The sequence below is a fragment of the Scatophagus argus genome, chromosome 17 (assembly GCF_020382885.2).
Source record: "Scatophagus argus isolate fScaArg1 chromosome 17, fScaArg1.pri, whole genome shotgun sequence".
In the NCBI taxonomy this organism is placed as follows: Eukaryota; Metazoa; Chordata; class Actinopteri; family Scatophagidae; genus Scatophagus; species Scatophagus argus.
Window position 1 is genome coordinate 6,545,404 of NC_058509.1, and position 15,457 is coordinate 6,560,860.

A 15,457-nucleotide genomic window follows, 5' to 3' on the forward strand; every position below is an offset into this window, starting at 1 on the left:
AAAAATAAGGAAGAAGAAAACTTTTTTTAACAACAACCCCACCGCAGCATCTCTCAGCGACTCCAAAATAGCTCCGTGTGCTGATGCAGGGAGACAGATGTGCTACTGAAGTGCGTGCGGAGGACGAGTGTGTGTGAAGCCATACAATATTAATGAATACAACATTTCCAGGGTGATAAACAACTCAGATTCATTAGCCCCGAGAGAAGCTTATTACCCACAAGCGAGAACCGGCTTCTTGCTTTTGTGATACATTTAGACTCCTGATAGGTGAGTCACACAGAGATTTTCCTCTGAAAGAAATGTGCCCTGTGACTGTAGGAGCATAAGGGGAGAACTTTCTTTGTTTGAAGAGTTTTAGCAGTTTCCTTTTTTAGCACTGTTGTCTTGGAGCAGATGCTTGCGTGGATCAGCTGCTGCCTGTTGTCGAGAATGGGGCGACGCCTCTAGAATTAATGATAAAAGTTGTACCACTTCCTGCACATTAGTAAAAACGTGAAGATGTATGAGGTAGATGAAGATACGGTGATACATTTGGTAACCTTGGTGATCTGTCCAAACAACTGCTAAATTCTCTCCTGTCAGTATGATTAATGCGGAATGATTTGCCAATACAGGTGCACTGCTGAGAGTTTACGTTGTGGTGCTGACTCCAAATAAACTACAATACCCCATGTTTTGTTGCAGCGACAAAACCTGTCAGTGTGTGTCGCTGTGTCGGTCATGTGTTTTTAATATCTTCTGGACGTTGTTGTTTTGTCTTTTGTGTTTCTTTTAAAGTGATTTAGAAAGGGAATGAGAAAAATTTGAAAACCACCAGGCTCATCCTTTAAAGGCAAAAGAGCAATAGGGTGTGATATATGTATGATGAAATATATGATGTATTTTAATGCTATACACCACTTTTGTTCCCCAGGTGATGTCCCAAGCAGAGGGCCAACAGAAGAACCTGGTCCAGTCCATTGACTCTCTACCCACCAGAGGCCCCCTCTCCTGTCTGGATCAGGACCTGCTGCTGCTCAAAGCCACGTCAGCCGCCACACTCAGCTGCCTGGGAGAGTGCCTGAACATCCTCCAACAGAGCCACAGCCAGGCACCACCTCAGTCTCAGGCCTCTGAGCGCAGTTACGCTGCCCACAGAGCCCCCTCTGGTGAGTCTGCCCCGGGCCCCATTCCAGTGCTGCTACTGGAGCCCGCGACCCCTCCATCTCCCCCATCCCCCTTGTCTTTCCAGTTCCCTCCTCCAGAGCCCAGCACCAGTGGCAAGGCCCAACTGGGGCAGCTGGACTGTGGCTCCTGTCCCTGCCTGATGGCTACCATGAACTTCAGTGTTTGTAGTAAATGTTGTTGAATGTTGAATTTGTGTGTTAAATTGTTTTGTTTTCTGTTTTTTGTCACCGTTTGTCACTGTTTGTGTTGTTCTGTGTTGTTTTCCATTGATTTCTGTGTCTCTTCAGTGTCGTCAGTTGCATTGAAATGCCAATAGTTCCTCAAAAAAGTAGTGCCAAGTACAGGCTTGAATGTGAGGTGTGTATGACCATGAAATTTATTGACAGTCTTGTTTACAGAATCCTTGAAAGCACTACAGACTGTTTCCCAACATGCATGTCAGAATAAATCAGGGTTTATGTGTGAATGAGTGAATCTAAATATAATGGCTAATACTATGCACTTTTAAACCGTCCTATAGGATTAAGTCTTTGCCAAAGGAATCCACATTGGTGCCTAAAATGTCAGACCTCTGCCATGTTTACTCCCTCTCTGTGCCAGATCACTATGGATCCAATAAAGTTGTTTCGATTTAAACCATTTGCAGCCTGAGGGTGGTTCTATTTGGCATAACACCAAGGATAAGGAACGTAAAGGTGGAAGGTAGACCTCTAATACAAGATGAAAATACTCTCTTAAGAATCTCTTAAGATCATGTGAAATCCGTCCAAGCACTGTGGATTAGTCCTATTTTTCCAAGAACAGTGGTGTATTTATAATCCATTTATAGTAAAGTTGAACAGTAGAACAGCAGTGCCATAAATCTCTCCAGAAAAGAGGATATGATTTGAGTACACTGAAAAGCTACTGATTATCAAACGCTCACTGCCTGTTGGCTTGAAAGGTGTGGAAGATGGCAGATGTAGTCAGTTTGGATTCACAGCAGTCACAGTTGATCCTAACGGCTGCTCTTTAGTTCAGGTAAAAAAGGGTCATTTTGCCTTCACATGTTCCACCAGGTTGACGAACCTCTCAGATCTCCCAAGGCGATCTGGAGGACAAAGCCAGGGAAAAGGATCCACAAGCTACCTTGGTTAACCAAGTCCTGAACCCCAATAAGCAGGAAAAAATGGATGGATTTTTCAGACACATTTTCGTCACGACTATTGGAATCTACTGTAACTGCTGTGAATCCAAACTGATGATTGCTATTGACTTTAAAACCCTACGGGCATATGTCTTATACTTTAAACCAAGAGATTGTGGACAACCTCCATCTGTGACTCAGGGAAGGTTTTTTCTGGTCAGGGGTTTTTTTTAATGGCTGCTGGATCCCAGCCAACCTGCCAGTCCTCACAGTTTGTTGGTCTTTTCTTTGCGCCAACAGTCACCCTACCCTGTACCTGTTCATCAGACAGGGGGTGGTGTGGAGTGGGACCACCGGGCCGCAAGTACAAACCTCTTTCCTTCCGCTGCCTGGCTGATAAGTCCTGTGGGGGTCCAGCTGCTCCCCGCTTCCGGCATGTACCCCCGACACCTCAGTGAGGAGTTTTTTTGTTAGGATCCTTGATTTTGCCGAGTGATGGGTAGCGTGGCTCACCGGCATGGGCAGCATCCAGATTTGATGAAGCTGATAAAGGCAGTGGCTGGCTGGTTGGTTAAGTGGTTTTGTATGGGCAAGATAACTCTTGTGTAGAGAGCCAAGCATGAGGTTGGACTGAGTTTGACTGATGCATTAGTCCCTCTGGGCTCCTGTTACAACAAAACAAGAGCAGCTTGTTTAAATCAGCTCCAGTAATCACAAATACAGCCAAGGAACCTGATGGATCTTTGTAAACTCCCACCAAAAACCTGCCAGTCACGAACCAGACAGCATATTATCAGCTGATGTCACGGAGGATCTTCACCGCTCGCTGTAGCTCTTTATGGATCCCCTCTGCCCTCCCCCCTGAGCTTGAAGCCCAACCCTTTGTCTCTATCACGCAGAACATTTTCCTTTAAGGAAATGATAATCCATAAAGGAATTTCACTTTGGGAACTCGTCCCCTTTCAGCAGCTTAACATAAAGCCAGAAACAGAAAATGGAATTTTTTTAAACAGAAAATGAGGGAGACGAGGTGATGTGAAAACTTCACAAAGTCTGAACTGATGTCACAGCCCAGAAATGGAAGGTAAAGCCATTGGAGACATCTACTGCATGAATGTTTGTCTCTCTCCACTGTTTGATCTGCGATCGCCTTTTGATTCACCTGCATGCCTCCATCCAATGGCCCAGGCATCCCTCTGCTCACTGAGTGTTTCTGCTTCTGGTGCTTCATTGTGACATCTCAGGGAAAGTATCAGACTAGACGTATCTGTCATTAATTGTGTTTGTAAGCTACTTGAAAGAAAAAATATTATTACCAGCAGAAACGCATGAACTGTCTCCAGAAATGTTTCCGCTCACAGCTCTATCTTGAAATGAACTCTCTGGAACCTAATAACCTCCGAATGTCTTGAGAGTAACCTTTTCAAAAATTCAATTTTCACTGTATTTGCACCGCTCGCATCTCACTTGCCTTCAGACAGAGCCACCCGTGCTTACGTCTACACTGTAGAGGTATCCAGTGTCATAGGTTCAATAACACTTTTCAGGTTCCTGTCAGTCAAACTGTCAGTTGACCAAAGTCGGGTCTGGCCTCAGGGCTATTTCAGCACATTCAGTTGAGCCAAATTCGCCTCAGGCTCACCAGCATGTCGACTTATGTCAGCACTGCTTGCTTCCTACTAATGGATATCAAAAAACAGCCTACTGGTGCATTAGACTTTTAACCCAATTTGAGTTGAGGGACTAGGAATGAGAGGGGCTGTGATACCACTCCATTAACAGTACTTTGAAATGGGATCTGATATGAGTTATATTTAAGAAGCTTTTATATGAGGCAACTGGATTTGTTCATACAGGAGATACAAAATACGATCTGTGCAATGGTCCTGCATTCAATGCAGATTTATTGAAGTGCTGTCGGAGGTGTTGACTGATTTTAATGTCTGTTTTTGAGGCTGTAATTTCTAGCGTTGTTAATCAGAGGCGTGGAGCCTTAAAGTCAGCGTTGTCCTTTTGAGAAATGCATTTTTGCTCTGTTTGGCATGAGTCATGAGGCCTGTAATTAAGGCTGAGGCTGCTTTGAAGTTAGTGATTGCTAATGAGATCCAAATCAATATTGAAAAAAATATTATTTTTTTATATCTCTGTGCTGCAGATGTGTTAAAAAATCACACAAAATAATCAAACTGATGTTAAGTCAGTTGGACATCAGAATTTTGTGAAACAATAATAATAAAATATGTTCATGTCTTACACCACTGAGAGTCGATAAAGATGATACTAAACTTTTTTCTCACTTTTTGCAGTGTAATAATGTATAGCCGAAGCTGAAGATAGCTGTTTTTAGATTTATAGTTGTAGCTACCTGAAATCCTAGCCATGCTAGCGGCGTATCTCCAGAAATGGCAAATATTGGTCCTGTCAGTCAGTTGGTTGGTCCAACTGACTGACAGGACTGAAATATCTCAACAACTAATTTAAAATTTCATTGTACGTTTTGTACAATGACAATAAATAAAGAATTTGTAGAAAGTTAATATGTTAGCACTCTTTTGTTGCCTCGGTGGGAGCGGCTACTGTGTCAAGTGCGACATCTAGTGGCAAATCTTGGTATGCACGTCCAGTCTGATCCGATCCGGTCAGATCAGTTCCAGTCCAGTGTTTGAGCTCCTATCGAACGGGTTTGAAAATTTTTACACAGGCCAAACCCTACTGTGAGCTAGTAGCTGCAGACTATTGGCCAGCGCAAGCAAAAATAAACACTTAAAAAAGTAACCTTCAGAACACTGACTGAAATGCATTTTAAAGGGATTTTCTTTTTCCTCTGTGGCCTCAAAAAAGACCATGAAGTTGAATCATCACCTCTGACACTGTAGACGAAGACAGTGGAGATTGAGTGCTTTTAATTTAAAATTCCAACAATAACTGGGATAACATAGTTTCAAGGTTTCTTTACAGTATGAGGATGTAGATATCTGCAAAACATTTTATTGTTTGAGTCATCATGAATCATCATTTTAATCATTTCTGTGTGTGACCTGAGCTCAGTGAAGACAACAGGCCAGGATATAACAGCGAACAAATATTAAATTCAGACGAACACAAGAACGCACACAATTTCCTGTCTCTGTCAATCACACACCCTCAGTTCAGTACTGTTCATGAGAACCTCAATATTGAATGTCAGAAATGAATAGGATATAGTGTGATATGAGTTTTCCTCCCAGTCCCGCTTTGATTCCCCTTCATATCAATTTCAAAGTCCAGCATTAATACTCTAAAATCAACACTACATATCATATAATAGCAAATCCCAAGTATCTGCTGCTCACTCTCGTTGATTAAAAGTCGGCTCTGACGCTGCCTTGTCGTTTTTTCAGATGGTGTTCCTGTGTGGACTGTACCAAAGTCGCCCTCAGGGGAGCCATTGAAGAACGGAGGTCTGACTCCTCTACAATCAGCCGAGCCCTCCCCGGCCCTCAGGAAAAGGAGTGCGTCCCGTGGTGCTGAGGTGAGAAACATTACATCACATTGTTAAATATCACCCCGGTCTTCTGTCTTTGTCTTGGCCTGACTTGAGACTAGCTTGCAGCATAAAGATGAAAACAGGCCTCTTAGCTCATGAAAGGTTGACATTTTGGAGGTACATGGGGACTGTGTCTTTGTTTGTAAGTTCAAGAAAGCTGTTTGGGAATTAGATCTTGACTGTACAACTTCAAAAAAATCATTAATACATGCACCTAGAAAACAAACAATAAGAAAACGTGGACATATTGTAAAAAGACTTAGGTGCATTGGTAATTTACTTGCATTAAATAAGTTGCTGATCAGCAGCATCAGGTGTCTGATGTCAGACTTCCCTCGAAGACGCCACACAAAGTCATTTTCAAAACAGTGCTGATGTTAAAACAATGAAGCTGACTAAATATTCACCATGATGGATTACCCGTGTTTAAGCTCTACAAGTTGCTGTATGGAAGTAAATTAAAAGCTAAAGGCTACTTGCAAGATAGGAAATGAACATCATGATGAACGTCTTTTCAGTCTCTCGTGTTTTGTCCTTGTGGCCCACCAAGGGAAGGACTCCAATTCTGAAAGTTTTAACAGAACTGCTGTCAAATAAGTGGGTCACACAGTATAGAGCTAGAACTGAGCCGATCCCAGGAGGGGGCTTCGTGATGGCCCGTCTGGCTGCTTGCTGGCTGTCGGAATCAAACAGCAAGACCGCGTTTCCATGCTCACCCTTTCTGCACAAAGTCAGTAAAATTGCAAATGGAAGGAGTAATAAGCTGTAGCTGAAGTACGCAAGGCAGGTTGAGAAGAAGGTGGTTACCAAAACATTCAAATGGAACATAAGACGATCATTTCATGCCTTTGCCGAATCCGCAGATGGACGCGGGGACGGGCGGCGGTCCGTGCATTTGCTATTTGCCGCTTCCTTTGAAGATGATGATAGTTCAGTATTTTCCTGCTCGCTGTGTGACCGTGGCAGGCAAGCACAGACACCACACTGAAGGAAATGATACAGGAGCTGATTGTACTTTGCTTGGGTCCAGACGCTGGAATCAGCCCACTCCACTGAGCTGAGTGTAATGAGCTGACGTTTCAGTGGGATCTCAGGCAAGATTTTAAAAGTGTTTGAGTTCATATCCGACACCTTCTCACCAACAGAGAGCAAATGATTTACAGCGAGATCAAAGTTTGATCAATAGGTCTGGGCATTAGTCATATCAGATTGGAATCCATTTCCTCTAAGCCACAAACTACTCTTGTGTGTTGTGCAAACTGAGGTCACATTTCTGAAACACCTCTCATATGAGTCATATTGATCTTGACTATTGATGAGAGCAGCCTGAAGTTCTTCACAGTCAGTGATATACTAAACATATACAGTAGATCCACAAAGCAGCGAATGTACAGTATATGTACACAAAGCAGCCGAGAACAGTTAGCCATACAGGAAGTTATGGCTAACTTTTACCTCAGTTTCATCCCCTGGTATTTCGTGTTTTTGCTCTTTGGAACCTTGTCAAGAAAAAGAAAAGTAATATGTAATTATTCTTATTATAATTATTTTTCCTCCCATTAATATTCTATATGACAAACAGTACAGTAGCTCCTTCTGGTTTAGCTTGAAAGATTTCTAAAAGAATCAAGTTACTTGTTGTTGGGCCGGCTGTCATTAATTGCCTACTTGTTTCAGCTCTATCTTGGTTACAGATCAGGCAAAACTGAGGCGTTGACAATACCAGTCAAACTGTCATGCAACTTAACCAGCAGGGGTCACTATAGCGACAGAAAGCTCAACTAAATACCAACTGCTGGTTGTACGTCTGTTTGTTCACAGGGTCGTCATTAAGCTTGTTTCATTGTATAAGTCAAAACACCGAGGGACCAGCCCTGCTGAACAAATCGTTCAATAGACTGATGCTGAAATCTAACCACAAAACAAGGCTTAGAAGGAAAATTCACCCGTGATGGGAGCAGTAAATCTGCACCCGGTCTAATGTAGAAGCACAGAGCGCTAATCTGTCACGTTAATGATCATTTTCTATTGACATGGGAGTGTGAAATGGGTATTACGGCGTTGCAGTGTCAAGCCATTTACAGCTAATTGTCAAGCTGTTCAACATACTTCATAGGGTACAATTAAGAGCAGAGAAGGAACGACAGCCCAGAATGGTGATTTGGCACCTTTAAAGACATTTCAGACAGTATTATGGGAGTTATGATTCAGGAGGCCTCGGCCGGCCATCTGCGCTGACATTCCTGCCACTGTCAGTATGTTTCTGCCCATTACGGCGGGCTATTAGGATACTGAGCTCCACCACTGAGTGATGCCCAGTCGTGTCCGTCATAAAATAAGACGCAGACATTGAGGAAACCGTAAAAATGACCATCTGGAACTGAGACCATTTGGTCATATTTGGACCGAGTGTGATAAGGGACATGCGGGAAAAGGAGGAAGGCCTACGTTATGTTATTGTGTGAAAGAGTGTGAAAGTGTTTCAGCTCATTGCTTTGGTTTTCCTAGTTTGGGTGAGTCTCATGGCTCTCATCACAAACAGGCAGTTGCCCTGAGCGAGGAAAAAAAAAGAAGCTGTGATAAACTGAGTGTACTTTAAGTGCAGAGCAAAGTTAGCGATTAGCAGGTGAACACAGTGGAGCATGTAGCTTCTAAAGAGACACGTATTTCCTACGGGATAAACACAGCTAAAATCAGGTGTGATTGTTGGACATCAGATGACCAGATGGGCTAACATTCTCACATATCAACTTTATAAAGTAATAATTATGTCTTACTTTTCTATTTTTCATTTGTTCTGCTGCCCCTATGTGACCAAGTAAGTAGGTTTCAGCAGGTTTAACTACAAAATTGCACGTGATATATTTCAGTAGTCCCCATGACCTTTTCCTTATGCTCCTGTTCTGCAGGAAGAAGAAAAATTCAGGTCCTCAAAATCAACCACAGGCCTCCCCTTAGCAAAAAGTAGTTTATTCAAGTGTACTACGAATATACTTATTTTATACTAAAACTGAAGCAGTATACTTGAAGTTTACTTTTTGTATACTATATTTTATATACTGAAGAATAGTATAGTGAAGTATACTTCACTTATACTAGTAAGTATAAAGAAAAGTCTAAGACTAAGTACATTAATACTTACACTTACACTTATACTTTAATACTAAAGCTTAGACTTGTACTGTAGTATACTTTTTACTTCTTTCTGCCACAAAGTACTAATACTTAGTATATCTTGATCCAAGTACGGAATAAGGTCAAATCACTGACTCATGCTTACATTCAATTTAGCAGAATAAAAATGTTTTCCACTACACACATTTGCTTTGAGGTATCACCTTTGTTATAAACTTACATGTTAAAGATCATATAGTGCTGGAGTTTAAAAGTTTACAGTAAATAGTGTGTGTGCTCAGTTGCATTATCTTTATGTACCTTAGAAACATGCTTAAAACCAGAGAAACATTTGACTTGACTTTATTGATCAAGTTCCAGTCCCTTTCAGAAGGGTTTGGCAGTGGTGTTATGTACACAGCATCGTGTACTTGTGGTATACTTTAAGTATACTTCAATAGACTAAAATGTGGACTAGAAGTACATAAGTAGTACACTAGTTGTATATAGATGAGTGTACTTGCTGTATACTTGAAAGTGTACTTTTGTAGACTTAAAATGACCTTATTAAGTGTGCTTAAAGTGTATTTTTATAAACTTAAAAATGTTCCAATTTAGTTCGAAGAAGTATTAAATTAGTATACTTTCTAGTACACTACAAGTACATGGTCCGTAGTATACTTGCTATACTTATACTCAAGCATACTGTGGGCAGGTAAAAATACCGGATATGTTGCAGGTTTGGTGAGGTCTTATTGTTTTGCTTCCCAGGTGAAATTATTTTTGAACTTTCATGAGTTAAAAAAAAAGACAGGAAATCAGACGACCTCTCAAACAAAGTCTGCTGACAGTTTTGTCTTTTGACATCACCGGACAGAAAACCTACGCACGTGACACGTTTAAACTTTTTCCCACCACTGGCCTGTGATCCTGTTCACTTCCCTCCTGTCTGTCTGTCTGTCTGTCTGTCTGTCTGTCTGCCTGTCTGGATCCAACCAGGATCCATTAGAGCCTTCAAAAGTGCTCTGGTCGGCGTTTGGAGAACGCGTAGCGGGAAGACAGGATTGCCAAGGCGCGTTAGTCCATCTTGACGCGAGCGTTTATTCATCTTTTTAACAAGTCGTCCATCTCGTTACTTCCTGTCCAAGTCAGAGCGATTGAAACTTCCGCCTTGGCGGCGCGAAGGAGATGCGAAGGCTGAGAGATGTTTCTTGAGCCGATTGTCTTAAGCCTCTTCACACTGAAGATGATGTCCAGATGATGAAGGGCAGAGATCGGGGGTGTAATAACTCATCATTGCTGGACACGTTAACGGTGGATCTGGTGAGATGTCGCCATCTTGTGGTAGGGAAACGCAGTGCAGATGGAGTTAATAGCAAAATGCTTCGGGTCACCGCTTTGGTGTTTGATATTTTCAGTATGCGGCTATAAGAAGGTGGAGGTTTTAGTGGTTCTAATGAAATTTCAGTTTTACTTTACTTTTACTACCTTAAACGACTTAAATTGTTAGCTCCCATCGCTGCTCAGCGTCAGTTTTTGGTCTTCGCCAGTTTAAGATTTTCTCTGTAATGTTGTGAGTCGTCTTGAGAGTGAGGGAGAAAATACATTACCCCAGAATAATAAAGGTTTGCTGTTTGAATTATTTAGCACCGCGGTGGCGTTTGGTATTCGGTCCCAGCACTGAAGCACGGGGCCAGGGCGTGACTGTGGGAACATGGAGGGAAAAATTGCTGGTGCTTGCAGAAATCAGGTGAGTTAATGCATTTGCAACAGCACCGGTGCACTTCCCTGGCACAGATTAGACCCGTCCGGTGTGTTATTATTATTATTATGTATGGACATGAGCTGCTGCTGGAGAACAGAAAGTTAATGACAGACCTTCAGTCACTTCTGTATGACACAGAAAGACAGCAGGAGAGGAAATCTAACAGACATACCCTCTCATACTTCTAGTGAAGACTGAGAGGGATTTTTATTGTTTTTGTTCCTATAGTGTAAACCCTCCAGAAAGACAGAAGGAAAAGACAGTATAAGACAGTAGTTACAGGAGAGAAGTTTTATTTTCCCAACGTCCTTTTCTGCATTTTTGAGCTAAAATCTTTCAGTCTCTCAGTTGTTATTTCTTCTTTGTTCCAGCAGGGGGCAGTAAAGTCCTCTGCTGTCGAGCTCCAGCTTCAGTCTGCTGGTCTGTTGTAGCTTCTGCCAGTGAGATTTACAGTAGATTAACTGTAAAAATTCAACAGCGTTAACGACATCAGTGTCTGGTATTTTTTGTTTTTGTGGTTTGGTCTGTGCAGTCAACTTGCAACCTGTGATAAAATATCGAACGTAAATGTTTTATTTGAGCTCAGCTAATAAAACAAAGGAATAAAACATATTTTAATGTATTAATGATGCTCCCGAGGTGATGCAGAAGTCTTATTAACAGGCATGAGGTCCCGTCAGTCCCGGAGTGAAAACATCAGAGCTTTGTGTTCTCAGGTCTTAGTTCAGCATGGAAAACCCATGACTCACTGTCTGCTCTGTAATCCACTGTCATTACTGAGCTCTAGATTTACTTTAGGAAACTGGAAATAACAGCCGCCTGTCGGAAAACATTCCCTCCTTTGTCTCTTGCTGCACTTCTATTAGAGGCATCACAAACGTCATGTGTTAAATTAAAAGCCTCTTGATGTTTTTAATCAGAAAAGCAGGCATAAAACACTGCAAAAATGGACTTTTTCAACTGTTTGTATGGGGACAATAGCTTCGTTACATTTTTGATTAACCGCGCTCGATTAAATGATTAGCTTTTTGTCTACAGAGTGTCAGAAAGCCACGATGCACTCTTCTGACGGCCTGTCATTTGCTGTGGTTGGTGAGAAGTGAGGCTGACTTGCTTTATAAACTTCATTGTTCTGATCTGCGAGGAATCTTTGTTGCTTTAATCTTTCCCAAAGCTCCCAGACAAAGACATCTGACGCTGAAAGTTTCCCAGTGTCTCTGACTTCATGTCGAAGAATGAGCACTTCTGCAGAAATGTTATTATTCAGGCTGCAAAATAAGAAAAGGAGCTGCCGAAAATCACTGTTGCTGGGTTGATCGTGTCGGTTTGACGAGTTTATTCAGAATGTTGAGACAGCATGAAGAAAAACATCCTGCCCATTAAGCGTTGCACCTCTACTGTTGGACTCACGACCCACAATGCAACACGCCTGACCACAGATTCTGGTGCATTCACGTGTTCCTCAGATGGTCGCTTTCCTCCACAGAGGAGCTGTGTTGTGTTGATAGCTGTGTGAAGTTTATATTACAAAGTGACTTTTGCCCCCTTCTTTCCAGCTCAACACCCACCTGATTGTTTTAAATGTCCAAACCTTCAGTATATTAAAACAGTTGTGTTTGAATGTGGTTGAATTGCTCCACCTTTAAGTCACGCTTACCTCAGGATGACTCCTCAGCGAGTGTGATGGTGTACAGCATCTTTTATCAGTGTGTGTGTGTGTGTGTGGCTGAGTGGCTAACCACTGTGTCGACTTATATGCTCTCATTAGATGCTGTTCTGATGAAACTCCTCATCATCATGATTTAAACATGAGGCGCTGAAACTCAGCGTCTCAGCCCCGCTCGCCTCATTTCTTTTTCTTTTTTTTCCTTGAAGAAGTGGGGAAGATTTGGGAGGTCTGAATCTGGCTCGGTGTTGATTTGCTCTTTTCATTCATAACCATTCAGCCGGTGCCTTTCAAAGCCCCCGCCTCCTCTTTTGGGAAAAGACTGTCACTTCATTGACTCATCCTTCATGGTTTTTCATGCATTCACTGTTTGCGTTTGCTTCAGTCTGCTAGATTACGCGCTCAAATGTCGAGCTCTTTTGTGATGTTTGTAGGTACAGCGCAGGCGGAACACCTGGGCTGATTTCGCTCTGCTGTTGCACAATGCAGCCCTTTGGCTAAAACAGCTTCACAGCATGTTGTTAATCATGTGCTTAGCGTTGTGTCGTTGCGGTGCAAAATATTTTAGACAACTCCGTCCCAAAGTGAGACTAAGAGATGAATGCAGTGCAGTCTGTTCAGACATCTGTTACCGTTTGAATGCCTTTAAAGCTGCTAATTAACGTTACAAAAAACAGGACTTATTACACGGCTGCAAACTTGTCGCCTTATGGCAAAGCTTGTTGTTTTGTATGAAAAATGTGGCGTTCCTGTGATCCGTTGAGGGTTGAAGAGGTTTTTGTTTCGTTGCTTTTTGGGGGAGTGTGGGTTGTCTCCCTTCTGTCCACACGTGAGGCAGGACCCCTGCTTGACCTCATGTCTGTGAGTGAAACTCTTCTCATCACTGTCGCCTTGTAATCAGTACATTGCATGAACACTTGTGCACGTAATGTAAAACGACACACGCACAGTAACATGTAGATTAATGCCAAATAAGGCCTGCAACTGAAACCCTCAAAAGCTTTTCAGTATCTGTCCTGGAAGCTGACATTTAACGCAGGAAGTGGAGCTCGACGAATGCACAGGGGTTGTGAATCCATCAATTTATTGAAATATCTTGCTCCTCCAGGCAGCGATTCTTCTTCAGTTGAAGTTAAAAGCACACAGACACTGTTTGGAAGTGGCGGCTAAGTTTGACAGGAAGACTTTTGAAGTGATTTTGAGCACGTAATGACACGGCTGCCGGGTAGGTTTATTGAGACCGATGGGAAACGAAACACATCTCGTCCGCCGCTGCGAAAATGCCGTGTTGATAAGAGCGAGGTCAGAGGCCAACAGGCTTCAGTGGCAGTATGGTGACGGTGTACAGGAAGTAGCCCGGTTCATCCTGTTTTCAGGAGAAAGATGCTCACTCATAACTCTGGTGCATTTATTTTTTTTTACTTCTTTATGAGTTGAAATCAGTGCATGCAGTTAAGACTGGGCTGCTGTCTTCCTCACTTCCTGTCATCATTATGCCTGAGCTGGGATGTAATGCCAGTATCATGGCACACGTTTTGAGTTCACCTGGACGTCATTCATGGTGTTGTTCACCTGAAAAGTGACAGGAACAGTTGTGTCTGTAATGAAATTTTCTCGCCTTTCTCGCCTCTGGAGTGGGTGTGAATGTCCGATTGTGGGCCTTGGAAAGTTACCGGCCCTGTGAGCAGCGCTGGTGGCACTGGTTTATAATCAGGATGAGCGACAGACCTTTCCTGTTATATTTATCGAAAGTAAAACCAAAGTTATGTTGCCGGCTTCAGAAATGCAGACCGAAAGGGAGGTTTAGTAGGCCTACTTAACATCGTGTCCCTGATCCATACTAAAAACTCTAGACAGTATAATCCATGCTAATATTATACTGTTTGTACATGACACATTATGTGCGAGCCACAGCTTGAATGATTATATGCCAATTAAACAGAGAGCAAAAAAATTGTTTTCTCCCAGAGCTTTCGATCATCCAACAAGCAGTTCTGAAGAGGCAAAGTGGCCTCTTAGGACTTGACCTTCAGGGTCAAGTTTATCAACTGAGCAGGTGGAATCCCAGCAGGAAACACTTCATTAAATCTCGTTTGAGCTGGGTGGAGACAAAAAAACAATTTTTAATTTGCACAACAAAGCTGTCCTCACAGGTGCTGGTGATGACTAATAATGCAGTTTACCCTGTTATACTTTTGTCTCAGTTTAATGTGCCCAAAGGAGTGGGAGGAAGAGAAATCCACTTTACTCTAACGACACTTCAAAGGTAGAGACAGAAAGAGGACACTTCTGTCGGGGAACGATTTCATGGCAGACGGGTCAGGAGTTGAGTCTCATGCAGTCTCACCCTCAAAAAAAAAAAAAAAGAAGATGGAAGTGATGATGATGATAAAAGACGAAGAGTATGGAGGGCTGGTGAAAGAGGACGAGCCCTTAAAGTTTAGCCTGAAAAGGAGTCTTTGAAGTGGGAGCACGAGCAGATTTGCCCTATCTAAGCCTTCAGCAGACGCCCACACTCTCCCCTGATGACTTCCTAGAGAAAGCAAGAGAGAGAGAGAGAGAGAGGGAGAGGAAGACAGAAAAGAAAACCAAAGTGCAAAAGAGAACGGGGAGGACGGGGGAATCCATACAAATGGATGAGGAGGCAGCTAAGGAGAAAGATGGTCATGAAACAGAATAGCGGATGGCATGAATGAGGGAGACGAGGGAAGGGCGGGGTGAATGGAGGAAACAATGACAGTGCGAGGGTGGAGGAAGAGAGAGGAACAATGAATCAAACATGATAATGTCAGTTAAAAGGAACGCCGTCAGCCTGGAACGAATTCAGAGAAGAAGACGGGAGAGACGGAAACGAGGGGACAGTGCGAGATGGGAGAGAAGAAAAGGCGGCGATTGCAGGACGTGTGGTAATTACACAAGCTGACATACACATGTGGTGGATAGGAAGCAGGGAAGGTGGAGGTGTGGAAGGAGGGATGAAGGCTGGGGAGCCGTGCCAGAGGAGGGGAGGGGGGGAGGAGGAGGAGGATGTAAAAATGGAAAGAGATGGAGGGAAACACACCAGAGGGATGATGAAAGAATGCAGAGGCA

General features: G+C 42.8%; 1 protein-coding gene across 2 annotated transcripts in view; it reads left to right on the forward strand.

The window, feature by feature from the left end:
• Window positions 1-15,457, forward strand: part of LOC124074244 (oxysterol-binding protein-related protein 10) — a 64,645-nt gene that overhangs the window by 32,961 nt on the left and 16,227 nt on the right. For both annotated transcript variants that reach the window (XM_046416926.1, XM_046416925.1), the window contains 2 exons: window positions 917-1,151; window positions 5,677-5,807. In XM_046416926.1, the coding sequence (XP_046272882.1) occupies window positions 917-1,151; window positions 5,677-5,807 (366 nt within the window). The remainder of the gene's footprint in view (window positions 1-916; window positions 1,152-5,676; window positions 5,808-15,457) is intronic.